The 24,869-nt window shown below is 39.7% G+C and overlaps 1 protein-coding gene across 2 annotated transcripts in view; it reads right to left on the bottom strand.

Annotated features, from left to right (window-relative positions):
• MED14 (mediator complex subunit 14) overlaps positions 1-24,440 on the bottom strand; it is a 36,126-nt gene extending 11,686 nt beyond the window's left edge. For both annotated transcript variants that reach the window (XM_056328041.1, XM_056328042.1), the window contains exons 1-19: positions 24,013-24,440; positions 22,096-22,122; positions 17,402-17,507; positions 16,569-16,742; positions 15,655-15,784; positions 13,834-13,962; positions 13,373-13,480; positions 12,372-12,504; positions 11,671-11,821; positions 8,985-9,096; positions 8,242-8,367; positions 7,280-7,358; positions 5,528-5,687; positions 4,936-5,130; positions 4,219-4,353; positions 3,715-3,791; positions 1,584-1,744; positions 1,160-1,306; positions 979-1,070 (exon numbers count right to left, since the gene is read on the bottom strand). In XM_056328041.1, coding sequence (XP_056184016.1) covers positions 979-1,070; positions 1,160-1,306; positions 1,584-1,744; positions 3,715-3,791; positions 4,219-4,353; positions 4,936-5,130; positions 5,528-5,687; positions 7,280-7,358; positions 8,242-8,367; positions 8,985-9,096; positions 11,671-11,821; positions 12,372-12,504; positions 13,373-13,480; positions 13,834-13,962; positions 15,655-15,784; positions 16,569-16,742; positions 17,402-17,507; positions 22,096-22,122; positions 24,013-24,194 — 2,424 coding nt within the window. In that variant the 5' untranslated portion in view covers positions 24,195-24,440. The remainder of the gene's footprint in view (positions 1-978; positions 1,071-1,159; positions 1,307-1,583; positions 1,745-3,714; positions 3,792-4,218; positions 4,354-4,935; positions 5,131-5,527; positions 5,688-7,279; positions 7,359-8,241; positions 8,368-8,984; positions 9,097-11,670; positions 11,822-12,371; positions 12,505-13,372; positions 13,481-13,833; positions 13,963-15,654; positions 15,785-16,568; positions 16,743-17,401; positions 17,508-22,095; positions 22,123-24,012) is intronic.
• Positions 24,441-24,869: the final 429 nt, after the last annotated feature.

Raw genomic sequence — 24,869 nt, 5'->3', positions numbered from 1 at the left:
CAAAAGCTGCTGAGGTTGGGGCAGGGGGGGTGCACTCCTTTAACATCCATTTACCTAGCTGGATTGTTGGCAATCACAAAACTGGGGAAATATTTTAGCAAGTCAACCAAAAAGAAAAAAAAAGCCTTTTCTGCCAAAGGTGAGACAGAAAAAACTAAACTTGAGAGATTCATGCTTCAGAGAACTGATTAATGACTTGCTGGAGGTAGACGGGTTTTCTTAGTCATATTACACAAAAATGAGAACTGGACATGCTAACATGTAAGGAAGTGACATGCTAATTCTACACCGCTACTCTTACTACTTATTAACTGTCCCAATAAAATGCACACAGAAATGTTCCTAAAAGTTCAGCTTAGAATCTGAAACCAAAAGCCTTCCAGGAAGCCAATTTCAAGTGTACCAGCTACTCTGCATCAGTTGCACACAAAAAAATATTCTTAGTCTGTAATAAATGTGTGCGTACTTCCGCCTCTACCTTGCATTTAAGGTACCAGTGTAAGTACTCAAACTGAAGAGTAAGCTAGAATTCTGAACAAGGGAACAGCACTGCTACAAAGTAACTAAGGACCCCCTCATTTGAAAGCACAGCACTACATGTAAAATTTTGTTAGAGCCGCTTCTCCTCAGGCAGAACGACACATTCAGCTTACATATACCCACATATCCCACTACAGCAGCGACCAGTAGCAACACTTACCATAAGCCTGTCAGAAAAAGGCTGTGACACCAGCTTTCATCAGTCAGGAGCACACAACTGTCCCTCCCACAATTTAAAGCATCTTATACAAATTCCGAACATCTGGTAACCTAACAAGTTAGCAATCTAGCACCCTCTATTTCTGTCTTTTCTACATTCACCAATACTAATTCAGTGTAATGTAATACCAAGAAATATTTTGTTGCACAATTCTGAGAACTCTAACCCTCCCATTCTGTTTCCAAACACACATTTAAGTGCACTTAGGAATTACTTACTGAGCTCCCCTTGGTAGTTCCGTAACAAAGGATTAGTTTTCGGTAATTGTAGATACGAACTTCTGAAAAAACGTTTAAGTGGTTGGGTATGTCTTTGAAGAGAGGAGGGAAATAAGTTAGTGAGAAGTCTATCATTATCTGTAAGCACATTATTTTAATGAAAAGGAGGTGATTTCTGTACCTGGTAAGGATCGTGCAAACTCCAGGACACATTCATACAGCCGAGCGATACTGTTCCAGTCATTAAGGAACATCTCAACAACTTTACGACCTCCAACTGGTTCAGATAATTGGTTTTCATACGTCAGGTAAACATGACGGGTTGGTCCTGCAGTGTTAGGAGGTGGTGAATACTGATTAAACTAGTGGTTCCTAAACTGTGGTTTAGAGCCAATGAGTGAACTGTAGCAAGTGACCAGGAAGCATATTTAAATAATAAAAGTGCATCAACTCAGCAGACAAAATTTTGGTTCAGGTACACTGTGGTTTATCAGAAATCTTAAGAGCAGACAGTTACCAGTAATGCCAAAACATCAGAACTCCTGGAACAGACAGTGTAAACCACAAAGAAACAAAATGTACCAGTCTCCCTAAATAAAACGTACCTTGCTCCCTGGATGAAGTGCTATTAAGCGGACAGTTTGCAAACACCAGCTCAGCCACCCACGTGCGATTATTTCTACCTTGTAATCGGAAAGTGCAATCAAGAAGAGATCGGTCCAGAGCCTTCTGTGTTTCCTCATTTACACCTTTACAGGGAGGAATTCTATTCATGAAAGAAAAAAAAAAATACTCTCCATTATACACTGTACTGTTCCAAACTAAAAATACTACCTTTAACTTGTCCTGAAGGACTTCCAAGTCCAGACATGAAAGAATGGACAAATCAACAGCAAAGACAGTTGGACTGCACAGCAAGATGTCTTATTCCTCTTCAAGGAATCTAGTGTTTTACAAAAGCACTCTGAGTTAAAATCAATTTTTATATGGATTCAACACCTGCAAATTATAAACTGTTAAGGGATCTGCTGAATTGCCATTATCTCCTGGTAAAGTAAGAGCACACCAATAAAAATCTTTTATGCAGAGAAACAAGCCAAAAAGATGAAAATAAGTTCCACAGCAACCTGAATTCATGAAATCAGTTTGCCTTCTAGAACAAGCTCACTCTAAACGCAACAACCTGGCAGTTATCTTAGTGCCCACTAATTTACTCATATCCCAATGTGAGAATTGAGCTCAAGGGACAGACTAAATAAAGCTTAAGTAAAGACATGCCAAACTTTTCCAAATCCCTTGAGAGTCTATCCAAAACTTTCATGTACCACCCTTAACTCTAGCTCACAGCTTCTCAGTACTTCCCTGCTCATATGCAAAGTTAAAAAGGTAAGGGCTGATGCATTTATGGGCTGATGCCTTTATATAACTACACATTTCTGCAGCACAGAAGAAGTTACGAAGGTTTTACTTTAGAAGGTGTCTTTGTGGTTTGAGAGTTTTTTTTAATGTTTTAAACTGATACAATCTGTTTTACTTCATAACACAATCCAAAGTTTAACTGGTGAGGCCTGAAGTAGGCTCCAGGAAGTGTGAAAAACTGGCTGGACTGCCAGGTAGAAAGCACTGTGGTCAATAGTTGCAGGTCCAATCAGCAGGACAGCTGATTGTGGCTGGCATTCCTCAGGGTTAACACAGAGGCCAATGCTATTTACCAATTTCAATAACCTGCATGATGCAAAGGAAGAGCAAGTTTGCAGATGACTCCAAGGACTGGGGAAGGGACTGCCTCCTACAGCCTACTGTAGGAGAGGGAGTACAACTGGAAGACAGAGCTGCCATTCAGAGAGACCTCAGATGGCTGGAGGAATGAGTTAACAGGAGCCTCGTGAAGTTCAACAAATGCAAAGTCCTGCACTTGGGCCTAAATAACCTCAAGCAACAGCACAGAGTGGGGACTGACTGGCTGCCCAGCGGCTCTGCGGAAAAAAAACTTGGGGCCTGGGAGACAGAACAGAAGTCAGCAGCATGCCCTTGCAGCAATGACAGACTGCCGCACTGGGGCTGTACGAGCCAGGCAATCAAATGACTGCTCCCCTCTAGTCACCATTTGAGACTGCTGTGCCCAGGAAGGGCATAAAAACTCTTGGAGACTGGAAAATGCAGATGACCAGCCCTGCTTTGAGCAGACGGCTGGACCAGATGACTTCCACAGGTCCCTTCCACTCTTAAATTACTGTATAATTCTCAGATGCTTCCTCTACAAGTTTTTACCATGCAATTGTCTTTTCCAGGATTCCTTGCATTCTCCTCTGCTGTATCACATACTGGTAATTGTAAACAACATATGGAGTATGTAGGCCTCTGATCTGACCTAAAATTGCAATTACATGTTCATGAATCGTCACCATTATCTTCCTTAGCCCCGCCTGAATTTAGGATTGAGGACTGCCAGACTGCTTTCAGAGCTCTCCAGTTTAGGCTAATGGAGGAAACTGATTTTAGTTGGCTCTGTGTCTACTCTTATTTTCCTCCTTCCCCAGCACTGCTTCACATAAGAGTACAAGACACACAATAATTAAAAATATCAACATTGAATTAAAAAAAAATTCAAACAAAAAACCCAAACCAAAAAATCCCTCCCACCCTGATATTTTTAGTGTTACTCTCTGAACAATCCTTTTTTTCTCTCAAACATATGTACAGTAATAAAATGAAACACAGAACATATCCTCTTACTTTAATAAACGTATTGCATGGCTGAAGCCATCTCCTTCTACTTGTACTCCTTGGTGAGGAATGTCCATATTAGATAACTAGGAATAAACAAGAAAAATGTTATCCCAAACAAGAAAGTCAAGTAAAACAACTGTAACTTTTTCAAGGCTTTTTTTTGCTCCCGAAGAGTGACAGATGTTTCACATCCTCAAGCACTGGAAAGCAAAAAACCAGTCTGTGCAATCTAGTATAAAGTTGTTTCCCAGTCCCTCCCACAAGTGCCTCTCTTATCCTCTCATTTTCCCTTTTCCCTCAACTTTTGAAGCTTTTTGCAGTGCTCTGTATTGGAGAACCAGATCTAAAAAGACTAGAGCAACCCAGTGTCACTCTAGTCACCCAGGCTCAGCTGGCAGAGGAACTCCAAAGAGAACACATGACCATAAATCTGCCAAACAGTCACATCGAGACAAGAGAATCAGGAGTAGTAGAGGGGAAGAAGAAAACAAAATATTTTTTAATACATACCTCCATACGAAGCCCTATAAATGGCATATTTGTATCACACATGGCTACAATATGAGCTAGCACTTTATTGAAGGCACACATTTCTCCTGATCGTTTCGGTTTCTTAGGCTCTATGGAACATGGATCACCAGATAACTAGAATTAAAATAAAGATAAATGTACTTATTCATTTGGAGTAAACATTTTGAAAAGATGTCAGAGAATAATTTCATCCAAGTTTTACATGAATCATATTCCGAGCACAAACTTCTGAAAGGATCTGGTCCACTTCAGGACTCAAGCAATTCAGTTAAACTAATTTTATAATCACTACCTTCCTTAAAACAGTATTTACATATCACTAAGCCATGTCAGCCTGACACCAAGAAGTAACTCTTCCCAGCCTCTGCAAGTCTTTCAAAGACTACACCTACATGGCACAAAGCGTATCAAGCAGATACCAGTGCTCTCCACATACAAGCTACTCTAGCTACCTCAGCACAGTGCTCTGCCTTGGCTCTTCAGAACAGCTGAGAAGCCCTGGCATGAGCTGAAAGACAACAGTTACAAAATAGTTTCCCAACGTCTCCCTAAGGAAGCAGTCCAGAGAACCAAGCCGCAATACAAGTAAGATGTCAGCCATACAAACTTTGAAACAACACTACTAAAGCTGGTACTGACGCTCAGAACGTGTGTTCAGCTTTCACACTCTAGCCCAATGGCTTTTGAAGTACATACCTTGCGCTTGACACCACTTTTCATTTGTTTCCCACTTTTTGTGTCTAGTACCAACTCTTCAATGTTTGGTCTGAACTGCTGTAGCAAAAGTGCAGTAGCAGGGCTGTCATCTCCTTCAGCATAGCTCACAGAGAGAAAATGGTACTTGTACTCTAGTTCTGTGGGGTTGCCAGGAACATCAAACATCTCTACAACCTATATTTAAACAGAGCAACAAATTGAGAAAGCCCTCAACTAAGAATATGTCTACATCAGCTCCTATCCTCTCCCCCTCAAAGACAAGACATTAAGCCTTTTTCAAGATATTAATACTGTGGCTAGTAAAGGAATTCAAGAAGAGAAAGACTATTACACTTTCAGGAAACATAAAGAGAACATGAAGGTTACTGAATAATAAACCTTTATGCCCCCTCTTCTCTATAAGCCTGACTGCTTAACAAACCTACTGAATGAGAGAAGGGAGGGAAAAGGGAGAGCCAAGGATTACATCAATCACTTGGTTTGTAATATTAGAGATAAGAGTACAGCAAACAAACTGTCTGGTATATCCATGACTAGGAACAAAAGATAGGAGCATTTTTCAGCTACTTACAATATAGTACTGTGGAAGGCGAGTGAGTTTGATAAACAGTTTGTGTTTAGAAAGGTTTCCCACTGGATGGCTAGCATAATTAGCTAGCTGAAGAGTTTCACTGCTCACTGTTGGCAGATGCTTTATAGACTGTTTGCAACGTTGCTGTCCAAGCCAGAACCTTGCATTGAAATAAAGGTATTAGTACTCTGAGACTGATTTACATTATTCTAGTATACCACTGTTTAAAGCATTAGTGTCAAGTTAAAAGTCAGTCATATTCTAAGTCAATATCTATCATTGCTGCACAAATTATATACAGAAAACCACATAGAAAGTTTAATGAGTTTGTATTTTCTTATTACTATCTTTACATCTTGTCTTCAGTTTGAGTTACAGACAGCTGTTAATTTAAGAAAAAAAGCCCTAAGATTATTCACTGAGAGAATACATAAGTTTTTATGTGCCACAATATGAAATTGCAATATAAAAAAGAAGGATAAATGAAAAAAACATGTAGATCAGTTACTTTACAACTTGGAATCTGCCATTATTTTTTGGTATAGAAAAGAAAATCTTTGCTCATATAAGCTGGTAAGTGATACAGTAAAAAAAGTCACCCAAGCTGGACGTCACTCTGCATTGTGCTATAAGCAAACTCATTCACATGAATAAGTCTGGACATGAAGAACCACATGCAAGACACCAAGTTTATTTTAATTTTTGGAATTAAACTTTGTTCTACTCCAATAGATTTTGGCTATAGTGGCAAGGACAGAAAGTCTAGCTAGGCTTGAAAGGGGCTCAGACACATGTGGCTTGATTTTTCAGTCAAACTTCCACTGAAGACAGCAGTGGAAAATGTGGGAGCTCAACATTATCATCCATCACAACAGCACATTCGGTCTTGTAGGTAGATGTTACATATAGCTGTCCTAAAAGACATTTCATGTGACTGCCTGGCTTCCTCAAAAACTGCAGGACTACCCAAGCCATTATCTCAAGTACATTATTTATAACAAAGGGAGGTTGATTAGTTTCTCCAGGGTGCCAGTGCTTCATGCGTCATCATGCTTCTTTTAGAAGCAAAATTTCTCAAACAGAGGTCTCACCCTGCAATTAGCTCAAAGTACTGGGAATTTCCAAAACAACAGAGCAGGTGGAACTTAGTTTTCACGCAGATGTAAACTGTATTTGTATTATCCACTACAACCTCTTATGCAGCCAAATGTATCTTGTGCTTAAATATCAGGGCTTTATGGAAAGAAAATGATAGGTTTAAACCAGCAAGGGCTCAAGTGTTAGAAGATAAACAGATATTATTTAAATCATCCTAGGCCACTTCCTGGTTTTTCCCTCTGTATTATGAGAAGGCAGATTTCTCTTGCTGAGAAACAAGCAGAGTTCAGCTGTAGAAACAAAAGCAGAATAAAAGGGGATAGAAACGAATGTGAACACAAAACCAGATCCTCAGGAAGCAAATGATCTGCTACTGACTTAAAGTGAAAAGACTTCAACGCAGAGCGTGTGCATAGCAATGTGTGAGGCTACATGTACGGGTGCAGACTAAAGGAGGACTATGGAATCTACTCCAAACAAAACCAGAATTTCCTCCACCTATTTAGAGGAAATGGTAAATACTCAAGGTTGCTTAGAACAGCGAGAAGTATATCCCCTACTGCGGTAAAACAAAGCCATGCAAGTGTGATCATCCAAAATACAAATAGGGTGATTCATTGTATGCAAACTAAGTGAATCATTTAAGTCACTTACTTGAGCTGCTGGAGCCAAGGAATGATACGCTTCATATCATCATTAACAGACTTCTCTATGTCATCAAGTGTCAACTGATCTGCAAGAACATTAGGTGAGTGAATGGTCTTAACATCTACTCTTCAAACAAAATTTTGACCTTCTAATGTAAGTGTCTCATCTAATTTAACAATCGATCAATCAATCACAGAATCATAGAACAGCTGAGGTTGGAAGGGACCTCAAAAGATCATCTGGTCCAACCTTTCATGGGAAGAGAGCCTAGATGAAATTATCTAACACCATGTCCAACTGGATCTTGAAAACCTCCAGTGATGGCGACTCCTCCACGTCCCTGGAGCAGATAAAGTGATTGATTGTTCTCACTGTAAAAAATTTCTTATATTGAGACGAAAATTCTCCTGATACAATTTGTAATTGGTGCCCCTTGTCTTCTCCATGGGGCTCATTGTGAAGAGAGAGATTAAGATACATGACAAATCGTCCATAATGCTTATAAAACTACAGCAGTATGTTATTAGGCAAATACTCTGAAAGAACTCACTTTCCTTCTTTTCTTAAGTAATCTGAAACCTGAAGTTAAGACGTGAACAGAAACTCAGGATGGATAAGGTCACATAACACAATTCTCAATCAAGCCTATATGAAATGGCTGCATCCATTAAGAGCCCAACCCAGGAATCATGAGTCATAAAGAATATTGCAATGATGCCTAACAATATTTAGTCTGTTGTCCTCTTAAAATATACCTAACTGAACTGTGACTCTTAAGCACAAAGGTCCACTTCTCCATTCCTCAAACTCAAATACCTAGATGATGACTCAAGCGCAGCGTGCATTTGCATTTACCCTTATTTACTTCCAGAAGCTGGCAGATTTAACAGAATCGTTCATACAAAATTTCCTCATAGTGCAGGATTCTTGCAAGATATTAAATACAACCTGGTTTTGCAACTACTTACCAACACCATACAGCATCAGCTGAAACATGCCAGAGTGGAGATCAACAAATACATGCAGGCACTCTGATCGACCACATGGTTCCAAAATTGGAATTACGAGAGTTGGAAGAGCTGTCTCAATGAATGCTAAACAAAAATTGATGTTAATAATTTTACACAAAATTCAAGCTTATCACTTAGCCCATTATAATCTAAAATCTGTTTGTTTTCATAGAAGCAATCTTCACTTGCACATTATTTCATTGTTAACATAAAGAGGGAACTGAATATAAGAATTTTTCTGTGAAGAGTGCTAGTAACAAACCAATAAGAAAAGACAGGCCAAATTTCAAGATGATGATTAATCCCAGAGTATCTTTTAACTCACCGCTTCACAATTATAAGCTCAATTAAATCCTAGTAGTTTCAACAACACTTTAAGCAAAGTCTCATCCAAAGCTAGCAAGACAGTGAAGGATTTACTTTCAATTCTGAACATGTTTTACAGTAGACAACTTTTAACCCTTTAACTCGGACTACAATGCTCTACCAGTTTCATCTATTACACTGCATTCAGAAGTATGAATATTTTACAATTATCAATGCAGAATAATTTAAAGCAGTCTTGTTAATTCTGAGTATCTCCCATTTTTTTCCTATTTTTTATTTAAATTAATAAAAACAAGAAATACCAAGAAAAAAGGAAGTGTTCCTAGGCACAAATAGAAATTAACTTGAAACAAACTTCAGTAGAAAACACATACAATTGTCATTAACATTGTAGCTCTTAAGAATGGCTTTCAGCTCCTGGAGTTTTTGATGAGATCTTGCATGCACACTGTCTATTAGAAGTTTTTCTATTGATAGGTGGTCAATCTGTAAAAGAGGAATGTACTTGAGCAAGTCCAAATTTGATGTGTAGACTTCATACATTAGCATACTGGAACAAAGCTACTTAAGTTAATAAAATAATCACTTCAGAAAGAATTTGCTTAGGACTGTGGTTACTCAAGTTAATAGTTCATCTGGTTATCTGGATCACTAGAAAGTATGACAAACAAACGTAAGTGTCTGTGCAGCAGGCAGTGGGAGGGTTTTTGAGAGAGGACTAGAAGAAAATGTAAAAGAAATGAAGTTTCACAACCTATGCTGTTGCTTTGTGTGCAGACCTACTTGTTCTGGAACAAGGCTGAACTATTTTCCAGCTTAGCAGGAATCTGTTTATAACTAGCTTAAACTAAGGAAAAAACCAAACCACCCCACTCCCCACCCCCCTGACCCCAAAGTAACACTCCATTAGAATATGGTTGCCTCTACACAAACACATACGCAAGTGTAGCATGAAATACAACTCGCTAGTTTTAGTCCTGCTAATGGGGTAACAATGCAGTGAAGATGCAGTGGCAGACACTGAATAAGACCAATCCTACTGAACCCAGGAGTATCAGGAGGCTTGCATCTAGAGGCTGTTGCACTGCCAGTGCTGAAGCTTATGCCATCACTTATATTCATTGTGGCTTAATTGTGCAACATGAATTCAAGCATTCACATTGATATCCACTCATATCACAGTCATATTATTTACATATTTTGCATAAATGGAGCTATAGATTACTGCAAAATCTTTTTTTAGTTAACTTCATTGCTTTTAAAACTGTTCGAGGTGAATTACTCTCAAATTTTATGCTAGCATAAGAGATAAACGCAGAAGAGGTTTATACCAGAACAGATTTATACAGAATTTCAGTACATGCCTTCATATATACCAGAATGACCGTCCTCTGAAAGAGGACCTCCCAAGGACCCTCCAAGACAAGGCCTTAAAAAAATTTCCAGTGTTTATCCATCTACAAAAGCATTTCAACTCAGCAGCTGCTATGAGTTATATCTTCCTCACTAACAAGTGACTACATGTTCTACAGCTACATCAAATTTTCAGTAGGTTAATGTATAATAACATGCTTAGACAAACATATTTGTTCCTGCCACTGTTTTATATAGTATCTTAAATAAACAGAAACAGTGTGCACTCTACGTCATTGAAGCTGAGATCATTATTCAAACACTAGAACAGAAGTGTATAGACCATGGCTGATGAATTTAAGCTCAGAGCAAGTAGTTACAAAGGGAGTCAGCATTAACTTTGACAAATCTCAAGTTTACAGTGGCCTCATATCCTAATCTACAGTCTGCAGACCTGATTCAGTAAGCTCACATTATGTCAGCTCCAGTGGAACTTCAGCAGATGTTCTAGATAAAGCTCATTCTCCTGGGTTTAGGCATAAATACAGTATCTTCACTATATTAACTGTGTATTTAGTAGCCTAAATATGCTCATTTAGGCTATTAAATGAGTAAATTCAGTATATATTTATTACACTAATAGTAGAATTTTTACTCTAGAAGTAGAAAGAGACTATACTCCGCTAGGTTTCTCTCACTCCTGTGTAGCCAAACATAAAGTTCTTGACGTTCACCATATAGACTTATCTGTCAGACCTGGTAAAGAAGATGGGCCAAGAGGCTCAAATACAAAGTACGTACAGGAGGTGAAGGCTGTCATCAATAGAAAGTTCTGTAAGACAGGTGAAGAACCTGAGCTGGGGAGTTCTTCCCAGTAGAAAAACTGTACTGGAAGTTTGAAAACTGTACCATTCACTCCAGGTTATTAACTTTCAAACCCAAACAGTGTAGAAATAATGACAAACACACATTCTGATACATCACAACCAGACTGGCCAAGGAACTTAAGAGATTTACTTTAAAACCTAAAATGCAGTTTCTCTTAGATATCATTAACCAGGATCTAGAATTATCACCAGTGAAGCCTGATCCAAGTAGGAAGTTGCCTGCAATTACTTATTTTGGATCATTTCAACAATCCCACCTTTAACATATAGGAATTTGGACTACATAAAGGCACATTCAGATAGGCCATATGCCATAAACTGATTAGTGATAGTGTAAGCTTTACCTAACACTTTTAACAAGCAAACCAGATTAGCTTTTTTTCACAAGATTTCCAAATCATAAGATTTTCTAAAGTGAATAGTACTGCCAACTCAAGCGACATGGGGAAGATGACTTTCACAGCGAGTTTACACAGCATCTCCAAGACTCAAAAGGGAGGAACTGTCTCTCCATAAAGCATTTCAAGCCAAATGCTAACCATAACTGAAATTTTGCTGCTGCTTCCCTCCCAGCCTCAGCATTCTGCCTCCTAAGTGTCATATAATGCACTGTGAAGTAGGTGTAATGTTTAAGATGAAGTCAAGGCCAGTATCTTGTAACGATTTTGGGTCCCAACATAAACACGACCTAGAGTAACCGCTCACTAGAAATCTTAGAAACAGCTCTTTAAATAGAATCAAGATGAAACAAGATGACAATGCAAAATATTTAAGTTTTTGATTTATAAAAATACATGCCTATGGCAAAGCAAACCTTTACCTTCATGGCTCTTTCCATTAGTTTGGAGTCACAGGCTGGCAGTGGAGGCTCATGAGAGATTTGTAAGGGTTTTGAGACATCAGTTTCATCAATCTTAATAGTGACCTTATGAACAGATGCAGTCCCTGTTTTCCTGCCAAGCACCTGTTGACTTAAAATAAACAGAATAATTAAACCACGTAACTACAATAGCAGAAAATACACCTTTCAGTAGCTAATCCTTGATTCTGAGAGATCTGGTTAAAAATAAGATTGTGTCAGCTGAACTGAAAAAAGTATTTGGTTTAGTTTACATTTTAAATGCATAACTGTTGGTAAACTGAAACTACATGAAGTTTTAGATGCCTGTAAATTCAATACAGAACTGCATCTGGATTGCTTTTTTATATTTTACCTAGTGCAATAAATAGTCAAGAAATAAATATAGTAAAAGGCTGACAAAGAACTAATCAATTTATTTAGATATCTGCATAAATACAAGCTGATTTATAACTATATCCATTGTTCTCCTGTACATTGATGTACAACCCTCACTTCTTTGCAAGTTAAGCAACATGTTTAGGTACTTAATTACAAGAATTTAGGAGTCTCACAACAAAAAGGAAGTACAATTCTGAAAATTATGGCTCAAGCTTAGTAAATGAAAACTCTCCTATTACTGCATTTATTGTTTGCTAACAGCCCTTTTAAAATTAACTTACTTCCAAACAGAGAGTGAGAGACATTTCCCTGCATGATATCGCTCCACTTGCACAAGGTCTCCCCAGCGCTCTCGAATCAGCATTAAAGTTTGTGAATGCAAGACTTCCAACTGAAGCGCTAAGCAGAAGGAGTCTAACGAATGGAGTTCAGAAAATGTAAGACCACCAAAAAGTCTCTACACTACATAAATCTGTTTCTGTACGCTACATAAATCCACTTGTCACAGAAGTTGGAAAAGATGCTGTCTGAAAACATACTATGTACCAACCCAAAGCTAAAGACATAAACAGCTTCAAATATTTCTCAAAGGTTTTTTTGCGCCCCCCCCCCCCCCCTTTTTTTTTTTTAAACTCTTCTCTAGGTGTTAGACAAGAATGTCTCAACAGCTTTGTTTCATAGATTTTTAGCTCCAATCATCTTTTAGGGAAAAGATTACTAACAAAGAAATTCAATTCACCCTATAGTTACCACTAGCCTCATCTCCCATGGTCACCTTAAAATAACATGATTCTGTTTGTTTCTGTAGAAACTGTTTCACTAAAACCCATTTCACATTGTCAAGCCATTTGCCCTTTGCATGCAGCAAATCACTGCAGTACTTCCTGCCCATGCTGTATCTCATCTTACTATCCACACAGGTGCAATACAGGTAACACACCACCATCAGTTTACTACAGTTCTTGGTAGCAAGAATTGTCAGCTCCCATACCTTCCAAGTCAGCACTGTATTCTATCTCTCAAATCAGCACATGCTGTCAGCCACTGCTGCACTGACTTAGCACACAACCTGCTGTCTTGAATACCTCACCTTTACCTTTGCTGTTTGTGTAAAACCAAATCTTACAGGCTGGCACCTGAGAATAACTGGCCATCATTTTTACTACAGATCCAGACATCTTCCCCCAGCTTAACAGGGAACACATTTTTCCTGGAAGCTGCGGGTCAAGAGCAGCAAGGGTACATTAAACAGCTTATTCAGAAGCAACTTTCAGAAGGATACGCAGACAGCTGTACATGTCCTGAAGTGGCTTTTCATCAGCAAACAGCCGTGACTGGACCAACTGATGGATGAAGTTGATCTGTATGCTGTGAACCAAGGCTCGGCCATCTTTCATGAATTAAAAAGAATTCACATTAGACATAAGGAAACTAGGTACTTAATATAATAAATTAATATATTTGAGAAAAAAAAAAAGATACAACTGTACTGAGCAATTCCCATACCAGAATTTCTAACAAAATCCTTGGTTTACTCTGGAAATTTCAGTCAGTCTACTACACTGTCACAGTCTATCATTGTTAAGATATTAAAGGCACACAGAGCAAGGTGAAAACAAGGTAAGTATACACAGCTTCATTATCTTAATTTATGGTATGCAAAAGACCCAGTATAAACAAGACTTATCAGAGATTAACATCATGTTAAAAAGGAAGTGTAAAGGTCTGATTTTTTCTTTTTACCACCAGTTTCCTTGTCTTCAACCAAAATTTCCAGTTTCAGAAGGCGCCAGGGGATGTCAGGGTCATCACCCATCACTGTCAAGGTGGCCTCAAACTCACCCTCAACTCGGAACTTCACACGGCCATTGGCTAAGAACGAAAAGAATGTTTTATTTCACTCAGTCTCCTAAGATGCTTCAGTGTGGCAGCTCCTGGCACTCACAATGCTTCCCTACAGTTTCTACTCTGTTGCATATGCTTCTGTGCAGCTCTGAAGACTTCACAGTTGCTTCTGCAACAGAACCGGTGTCAATAAGCAGCATGGACAGATGTACCAAACTGTCCTGAACAGCAGTACTTCAGTTACGGTAACTTGTTAACACTTCTGCTACTATAATACAGACTAACACTGACCTGACTACCAGCATGACAAGTTACACAAAATATCTGGCTTCATTTTTCCAGTTCTTTGCTATACCAACCATGAATACTTCAATCAATATTCAAAAGAGGTTCGGAACATGATCTCAGCACAGGCTGAAATCTAGCCCTGAAAACACAACTCACTGCAAACCATTTATTTAACATTAAAATATTGTAATTCCATTTTCATGCCAGGAAGATAATCTTTTGCATAACTTATATACATGCACACTATTTATCAAATTGACATATATATCTTCACACCTTTGTGAGCTCTGCTATCAGATTCAAGAACTGGGAACAAAGACTGTCAAAACTATGTAAGTAAGGTCATAAAGAGAATGAGTGGCAGAGCAACCAGTTTAGTACAAGTTCTTATTATAACCTGTAGGTCAACCTCCTTCTCAATCACTTAACAAAACATGCCATATATTTTTACAGTTATAGACACACAGAAATATTCCTACGGAAATTTTAACCTTTTAACTCAAGAAGTGTTGTTTTCAAACGCATCTCAGACATGCTCTTAAAACAAACCAAACCCCAAACCAGAAACTAGTAGTCATTGAAATGTTAACTGAAAAATCTGAAGAGCTCAGACATATACCCATTTATATTTACATCAGACAAACACGGCTCTAATAGTGATACTGCAAGTGTTCACTTAAGATCCAGTGAAACTACTACTAAGATTTTTCAGAAACATCTTTGTTCTAGGTCTGTGGGGTATGGTTTACACATGCCTAACCTTGTCTTAGTTAAAAGCTTGGACTAGGTCATTCCAGCCCTATTCTCTGCGATTCTGCAATAACCTAGCGTGGTTTATAGCCATCTTTCCTGTAAAAAAGGTCATTTTAATGTCTATCACTACTTGGGTTAAATGAAAACAGAGATCTGAAAACAGATTAAGAGATCTGGCACTGCAGTGAGCCACAGAACAAAAGGTATACATAAATATGAACAAATTCTATGCATGAAGATTAATATCACAACAGATTCAAAAAGCAACGTTACAATGAATTGTTCAAGCTAAAGTTCAAAGAGTTTCTACAGAAGACCTAACAGTTTAATTAAACTGCATTTTAAAATTCACTTAAGGTAAAGCAGTTACATTGTTAGGCCTAAGACTAACACATCTGCTGAAGGAACAAGACAATGCCTACAACCTTTTGCCGTTACCTGCACAGGTTTTCTTCTTAAAATTAAATAGTATTTCAGCAATACTACCAATGCTCCCATGTTTCAAAATGGGAAAACACGTATTTTGATGTCAGACAGAGACAGGATCCCAGTCTTAACAGATGAAGCATGTCTAATGGTCTCACTTGAGCTATTTTTTAGCTTTGCTTTATCACTAAAGCAACAATTTAAAATCAGCCTCCAATAATATATTCTTCAAAAAGTAATTCCAATTCTTACCAACTGTAAGATTTGCCAGCTGTGGAGGGAGATCTGTAGTCACTAGTCGATGTCGAAGAATCTGGTTTAGCTGATGAAGTGTGGTTTGCTTCTCACTCTTTGTTATTGGGTCAGGAGGGATTATTTTATCCTGTTAAAAACAATCACAAATAAGTCTACGTAACTCAAGCACATATAATACATAGACAGTAGCAATGGTGAAAACTAACCAGACTGGAAGTCTGAAAATATAAATACTACAGGTCATTACACATAGGTGAAGTTTTATATCCTACACTCAGATTTGTTTTCTAGTTGATTACATTTTACCTGAAAATGATCACTGAGTCAAATTACTCAATTTGAATCAATTACATAAATTCAGGGCCTTACATCAGGCTAAACTTGTTCTTAAATACTAAGATTTGACAACCAATCTTTATCTGTAGCTACAGATCCAAGTCACAGGTACTACTGTTTATATAGCTTCATAAAATCCTCTTATTCTGCATTTTAACAGTAAGAAAAGGCAGCAGCATTAAAGAGAGCTAGTAAGTGTTTCAGTACATTTCCAAAAAGCAGGCAAAAGCTCTAAGAACAACAGATGTTAGCAACTCCTGTTCACACTTCATTCTTCTAGGATGGTGGCTTAGCATGTGCAAATACTTAAAGAAACAAGGAAGAAGCGCTGCTAACCCTACTCATTCTAAAGCAGAACTAGTTTAAATGGAGGGAATGTTTTACTGGGAAAGCATAATTTGTTCAAATAGGAAGTGCTCTGCAAGAGAAACTTGCAGAGACTTGGTACTAGGCCTGTATTAAACTACAGTTCCATTTGCACATAGACAATTAGTATCATCAACATGCATTTGATACTGTACAGGGGATTTTTGCCGCCCCCCCCGCCCCCAGCAACATACGGTAGCATTATTTACCCTAATGCAGGTAGGCAGACGTGGGTATGATCCAGTTGTCAGAACATCAATAGCATAAGGGATTGCAAAACTAGGGAGACGAGCATGGACCAAAGCATCTCTGGCTAGCGATGCTAGACGATCAGCAGTGTCCACAAACAGAATGGCTTGCTGATCTAAAAAACTTGATATCATCTGCAGAGGACAAGAAGGGGGTGGGTGGGGGAGAAAGGTATGTGTCCAAAAAAATGCACAAATCAATGCCCTTTTATATCCAGTTCATCTCCTGCATATACTGCAATGATTTTATCTGTTGCTTCCAATTCAAGTAATCACATTTATAAAACAAAGGCCATGTCTTACATTTGTATGCAAGGACACTTTAAATCCACATGCCATTTCTGATGCTGCGGAGCCTCACAGCTCTTCGTCTGATGATTGCCACTGGAATGCAACCATACTTGTTTGTAATCGACTAGAGGCTCGTTTTTTGCAACATTCTAGACTTTTACTCTTATTTAACCAAGAGCAGGATGAACGTGATAGCAACAACTAACAACACACCAAGATCACCATCTTCCCTGTCCTATCACCTAAACCCAAAGCACTCCTGAAACTATGTGCAGACAAGCCTTCCATTTTTTTGCCACTGAAGAGTTTTTGGGAACATGAACTGTTAAAAGACAAGATTATACAGTTGCTAAATGGAAAAAAATTGTTTAAAATTCAATATTCATTTGCCTATGAAATAGGCTTTTTTTAAAAAAAACTTTTATAATAAGGAGAAGTCAGGGTGTACCAAAATCCCATCTCACTTAGAGATTATCTCATACCCAACTCTGTTGCTAACTTACCGCACATTTTTCCACCTTTCCAGCATTATTAGCCCATTTAACTAAGGCTAACAAACGAACGAACAGTTGACGAGTGCGACTTGCAAACTGCACTATTTCTATTTTTCTGGGGGGGGAAAAAAAAAAAAAAAAAGAAACGTACATTAAACCAGTAATCAGATATATAATAAAGCTTAAACCAGCAATCAGATATATAATAAAGCTGCAATTTAACTTTGTGCCAATAAAAAACAGTAACGATAACTTTAACTGTGTTAATGGAGGCATCACTAATACAGGGCTTGTTTGATTAGAACATGGGGGGAAAGAAAGTTCACTGTTCTGAATATCTAAATGCTAACAACATACACGGATTCTAACCAAGCCAGACTGTCTGGGGAAACAAAAAAAGCATACTCACATGAATTAATCACTGATTTTGAGAGAAACAATTCCGTAGTAAACACAACCGGGTTATTTTTGCACCTTTTAAAGGATTCCCCAGGGCTTATGATTAAGTTTAAAGTATACAAGACAATATACCTAAGGGTTACAAGACCTGGCAGTAACACTACACTGACATTCACTAAAACAAATAAATCTGATACTAAACAAAATTTCACTCTAATAATTTTAAGACGTCTTTACACAGTGTGTTACAATATGCTACCATTATGTCAGGAAACAGGGTGGTGGTGGAGACCATAACCCCTCCCCCCCCCCCCCCCCCCCCTTTTACTTTCCTCTCCATTCTTGCCTTGCAAAGGAATTGTGATAAGGAGAAATTACCGACAGTCAATATTCTTCCCACCATGCTTTGTATGAGATCATCAAAATGAGGCAGAGTCTGCTTACATGTCTTTTTTGTAAAACAGAATGTAACAGGAGCACATCAAGATTTCATCCTGTTGTTACAGATCTACATCGTAGATGCATTAAACAAGACACACAGATCTACAATGTAATCTGTAATACCATACACTAATATCATTTCATGTGCTGTTTATAGAGATTTTCCTCCCTTTCTACACGTCCAATACACTAATTTCATCAGTTTTCTAGTTACTTTGAAAGAAACCAACCCAAACAAACAAAAGAACACACCTAAGATGTTTTCCTCATACAGTGTTCTAAAGTAACAAATGCATTTGGACAAAACCAGTATTACGCAGTGCACACAATATTAGCCTCTACCAAACAGAAGTTGCAACTCCTGATCCTAATCTGTAAAACGCTACTTATAGTATAGACAGAGCCTGTTTGTATTGAAAGTGTTGGTGTAACAAGTTTAACTCTTTTTGTGCAGCAAGTATAATCTGCCTGTAGCAGATGAACATTTAGGCCAGAAGCACAACTACTACCATCTGCATCACATACTACAAACCTCATCCAAGGACTTGGGCATTAAGCCAGTAACTTCTCTGCTTTCTACAGCGTATGTTTTAGAATGGCGATACTAAGATTTCAAGTGGTGGACAAGCCATTATATGTACATACAGCTCTAATAGTAACCACACTATGAAAACAAGATGTTGACAATTTTTAAAGATTAAAAACCCATAAATTTATGGGATTTGAAAGATGTCTACAGTGAGACTTTAGAAAGCCAGTACTCTCTCAGACACACTCCATATAGAAGGTGCTAAAATCTAGTAATATCAAGCAAACCTCTGTGGTGAAAACAGCATGAAGCATGAAAAATTCAAACATGTTCTGTGATCGGAAATCAAGGGTACACACTCCCCAGGACCTCAGCTGGCTGGAAGAACTGGTTGACAGTGATCTCATGAAGTTCAGCAAAACCCACGCACAGTCCTGCATCTGGAACCAAATAATCTCATGTAACAGCATAGGCTGGGTGCTAAGCAGTAGCTGGGCCACAGCTGGGCAGCAGCTCTGCAGAAGTGGACTTGGGGGTCCTGGTGGACAGGCGAACAGGCACCAGCAACATGCCCTTGCAACAATGACAGGCCGTATTAGCACCAGGCAGCCTAGGCAAAGAAAGGTGATTATTCACCTTGCATCAGCATTTGTGAGACTACAGCTGAAGCACTACATGCAGTTTTATACTCCCTAGCCAAGAAAGATACTGCTGTACAAAGTAGGTTAGGGGCTTGAACACATGACATACAAGAGGTGATGAGAAAGCAGAATTTGCTTCTGCTTGAGAAGGCTACAGTGAGATCCTACTGCCATCTTCGAATATCTGAAGGTGTGTTACAGAGAAGACGGAACCAGACTCTTCTCGAAGGTGCAAAAGGCTGGGGGACAACAGCCACATACTAAACCAGTGAAAAATTAGTCAGACATTAGGAAGACAAAGAAAGACACAGAGAGTAGTCTTTCAGTACAGACTGAAGTAGGTTGCCCAGAAAAGTTTCAGGATTTCCATCCTTGAAGATACTTAAAATTCAACTGGATATGACCCTGAGCAACAGGAACCAACTTTGAAACTGTCTTTTACTTCAAGCAGAGGGTAGGACTTGGTATCTCCAAAGTACTATTCCAATCAAAATTATTATCCATGTCTATGAAAGGAGTGAAATAACAGTTATTTTGTCATTAGAAAAGAACAGAATGCATTCTTACACAGAAATTAGGTATGTAATTGCACTGTTGTTGAAGTCACAAATAACATGTTCTTACAACATTTCTGAATGTTAGGTTTTTTTAATCTTGTGTAGATGAGTCTTTGCTGCAAATTTGATAAGTGACAGTCTTGTTCACTAACTAATGTAAAACCAGTAGGCAAACTGCCTACTTATAGGAAAACAGTATGTTCATATAGTTCTTGGAAGTATTTTAACAATACTTCTCTTTTAAATACTTCTCAGCAGGAACTGTTCATACAGGAATGCAGGTGTAAGGTTTTACCTTCCATTTCTGCACAACAGAAGATAGGGCCTTGCAAAGTCATAATAATCCAAGTTCCAGTTAAATCTTACACAGCCATTACTGTGTTCAGATAAAAGTTTCCCCCGTATTACACTTCACTGGAGGATAAAAAGGAGAATATAAAGAATACTGAGCAAAAAAAGCTCTCTGTTATCAAGAAGCAAGCCCCTGGATTTACCTCAGAACTCAGCACTATTAATATTACACGACAGATCCAACCACTTCTTTCTTGTTCCAAGTTATTTGTTCCTATCACTGATAACTAATAAGTGACCCTTTACAAACAAAAGCCAAATTATACTATGATGTGTAATTTCCTATCATTTTTTCTTATCACAGCATCTTTTAGCTAGGTACTGTAATAATGAATGTAGATTTTATGTGATCCTTATTAGAGCATAATACCATCACATCTTCACCAAAGTTTGCATACCATGTCACCAGGCAGGCTTCAAGAAACAGAACTTGATGTCAAATTACTGCTGCCATTACAGCTCTCAAAGTTAGGAAAAACAGAATAATCTGGATAATTAAACTACATTCCTTATAGATTTCCTCCAAGAGCTGGAAAGCCACATTACCAAGAAGAGTCGTATATCAAAGCTAACAAGGATGTGACAATTTAAATTCAAGACAACTTCAACTGCAGGACATTCTTTGTAACCATTGAAGGCTGTGTTATTTTCTTTTATCTGTAATCCATTAGGACTTAAGTTGTTGCTCCAGACCTGTGTGCCCCACAAAGCAGATTCCAGCTTTACCAAGAAATACTAAACATACAGATGCGAGAAGCCCCTCGCCTTAGCCCCCTCCTGCCCCAGTACAAGGGAGCTCTGGGACGAAGTTGAATGTAATTTCCTCAGCAAATAGAGTAATATTTTAAAAAAACCCAAACAACAAGCACAAAAACAAACAAAAAAACCCCCAATAAAACCCACACTGTTTGTCTTCATAAAATGTTACGCATAAGGAAAAGGATAAGAGAAATTATCCCAGGTTATGATTCCCTGAAAATGGGACTGATTCCACAATATGTTATGAGAGTTTTGGAAGATTTCAGGTAACTGAATTAATGATCAACCCGGTACTGAGAATCCTTTATTAACTTTCTTAGGAATATCATAGCTGTTATATGTCTGCAAAGAAAATTAGTCCAATTAGCATGTAAACACAAATAAAGGAAACAATTTTCTGAACAACCTCCATAAAATTTATTCAAACAAACAAAAAAGTAAGTTAAGTTCTTTCATCTTGGGAAATGGGAAAGAAAAAAGGGCCTGTTCTGTTCTCTTCTATTTGTTCTCTAATAATCCTCACACTTCAAAAACCACACAGGACAGAAGCAGAAAACAGTGCTCATGATAACAAAGATCAGGTAATATGGAAAAAAGCAGAAAAAAGGTTTTTAACTTGTTTTCATTTCTGAACTGCTTCTTCTGAACAAAGTTTCTTTATCACACTAACAAGAATCTATTTAGGTTTTCCAGTTCCCTTTCCCATCAGCTTTACTGCTTAATGAAGAGAAAAATGCCCTTGACAGATTTTACCTACTGTAACAGCAACAGTACGTTACTGAACAGTGCAATAAAAAAAAAAGCCTCAACAACAAAACCAAAACCCAACAAAAACTTATACTGCCACTGATGCTGAGAAAAATCTTGAACTATGTAGTGACAGCAAGACAGACAAGGCTTATTTTCTTGTATAATATCTAAAATTAAGAGAATAATATTGAACTGTTTAAATAAAATATTTATCTTAACATCCTAAACAAATTCTGTATTTTAACATGCATTACAGATTGTCTTATTGTAACTCACCTTTCCATATCAGTCTTCCTTGGTAATCTATGTAAAAAAGCAGAGAGAAAAAAAATAATTGTTAGCAACCTTCAACTAAGTACAAGAGGAACTTCTACAGCATTTCAAAATGTCTATGACTGTAAATGTTTCCTAAATACAATAAAGTTACGTGTTTGATAAAGGAAGTAGCTTGACAGCTTTAGAAAGCAGCCTAGTTAAGTGGTAGATGGAAATAAAATCAGGAGTATAGTAGCACCGCGGGGCACTTGTCACTAACGTGTCCTGGGTAAGCTGTAACTGGTCAAATGAATTTAAAAGCTTGATGAAGGGTGCTGAAATCCCAAGGTTTCTGCTAATGCAGTGAGCCATGTAGTATCACTGCCTGTGCTTTGTAATTGATGACGCTCACTAAGCACCCATAACCAGATTTAATTAATCCATAGTAGCAATCCTAGAACCATCTGCAGCAGGTGTTAAAACTGACTGTTTCCTGACTTGCCTGATTAAAAAGGGAAAAGAAACTTCTTTCAATTTAAAAGTGGAGAAATGCCATACTCCAGAATTCTATTAACAACCTGTGTGAGACACTACTGCAGAGTACTATTTCTGTAATGTTTTACAGGTATCACAGGCATCCCATTTAAAGAGTCTGGGTTTTTTGTTTTGTTTTTAATTTTTATTTTTTTATTCTAGGCCCTGGCTAGTAAAAGAATGAGAAATCATTCTGTTGGAGGGAAGGAGAAGAATACTTCCAACTGGTTTTCTACTAGTCAAATCCATACTTTATGGGGAAATACACTGGAAAACTCTGCTTTTGGAGGGATATCACACAGCTTCTAAAAACTACCTGGAGAATCAAAGTGCCCAAAGCATTCCCTGTGTGCTGTTCACACATTCTATTTTGCACCTTAATTATATATATAATTATAAAAATAGAAAAAAAATTAAAATAGATACAATTACATTAAGTCTAAAGGACCTTAAAACAAGAATAAAAGACAAGACAGACACATGCTCCTACAAGAATGCATGCAGTATCAACTACTGTCCATATATACCATAAATGTACAGAAACACTTCTTGACTAACATTTAGTTTGCTTTGGAAGAACTTCCAAAAATTCCAGAACTCCTCGCCCTTTCCAGAGTTTGAACACTCTTAACCCCAAGTCAAGCAAAACTCTATCTGCATACTTACCAGATATAGCATTTCACAAGATCTATACCTATTTTTTTCTATTTGTTCTATACGTCACTTCTTAAAACACACAAATTCTCCACAAGAACCTCTAATGTAAAACAAAGTAAAAGGGAAACAGGTTTATCCAGAGTCCAAATGCTTTCAGGAAAGGTTTTCTTGGCCCAAAACATTCCTTTGTTTTGCCACTTCAAATGCAACATCATCAGCAAGCAGATCATCAAGTAAATGTGAATAACCTATTTTATTTCCCCAAAATAATCAAATGGTATTTTTGAAAGTACACAGGCAACTCAAAGAGTTGCAGCACATGAAAATATCTACACTTCACACGTTTTGGTTTCATGTCTTTTGATATCAGTACAAACACCACAGTTGGGTTTTTTCATGGTAACTTGGGGGCAAACTTCAGCATTTCACCAGACAATCTGCATCCAGCTGCTCCGCACTCCTCACAATCATAGTCTCTCTTTATAGGAGATCCCAGAGCTCAGCAGCATTCCCCAGGCCCCTGCCTACAGCCCGATGCAGAGACCAGCCTGCACGAACGGGGCCACCTCCCCAGGGTGGCAGAAGGAGCAGCCACCTCCCCCCACACCAGCCCCGGCCGCGGTCCGGGACGGATCTCTGGCGAGGCCTCCTCATCCTCCCAGGATGCTGGGAAGGCGGCACTGCCAGCCCCGGCAGCCGGGCAGGGAGAGGCCCGGGAGCGGGCCAGGGGGGATCTGGGGCACTCACAGGTCGGCCAGCACGGTGAGCTCGGCGTAGGTCCGGTGCAGGAGGAAGTCGATGAGGGTGCTGAGCCGGTAGCCGGGGCTGGCGGCGGCTGTCACGGCCCCGGGGGCCGGCGGGGCCGGGGCTGACGTGGGGCCCCCGCCGGCCGGCACCAGCTGGTTGCTCTCCAGCTGCACCGGCGCCATGGCGGCGGCGGAGGCGGCAGCGCCTCAACCCCGGGCAGCAACCGCTCGGCAGCCCGGGGCGGCCGGCGCTCCCGGCGGCACCGGCACCCGGCCCGACTCGCCCCACACGGAGGGAACGGGGGGGCTGGCGGCGGGAGTGGGAGCGGGCCCCGGGGCTGGAGCGGGCGGCGGCGGCACTGAGGGGGCTCCGCAGCGCTCAGAGCCCGCTTAGCGCAGGGGCCGCCGCCATGTTGGGGACACGGAACCGGAAGCGAGCAGCTGCGGCGGACCGGAAAGAGAACCTTTCCGGGAAAGCCTGGCGCGGGTGGGGGCGGGGCGGCGCTGGGGCGGCGCTGGGCGGGCGGGGCCGGCAGGTGGCGGCGGGGGCGGCCCGGCGCGGCGCTCCTGGGGCCGCGGGCGCGGCGGGGCGGGGGCCGTGCCCGGGGGGCTGGCTCTGCGCGTCGTGCGGCGGCCCGGTGGCGGGGAGGCTGCAGGGCCCGGCTACCTCGTCGCGGGGCACGGCAGGGGAGATGGCGCCGTGCTCGGGAGCGATCTCTCGGGGCAAGGGCCGGAGCCGGCTGCCTTCCCCGAGGGGCTTCCCGGCAGCGCCCCGTTGAAACATCTGTAAAAGATAACGGGGCGGGGGCGGGGATGGCTTCCCCAGCGTACCTGGCCGCGTCAATGAAATACGGGGTG

Source organism: Falco biarmicus, chromosome 2 (assembly GCF_023638135.1).
Source record: "Falco biarmicus isolate bFalBia1 chromosome 2, bFalBia1.pri, whole genome shotgun sequence".
Taxonomy (NCBI): Eukaryota; Metazoa; Chordata; class Aves; order Falconiformes; family Falconidae; genus Falco; species Falco biarmicus.
Note: the sequence above shows the minus strand (reverse complement) of the source record. Positions and strands in the feature narration are given on the sequence as shown.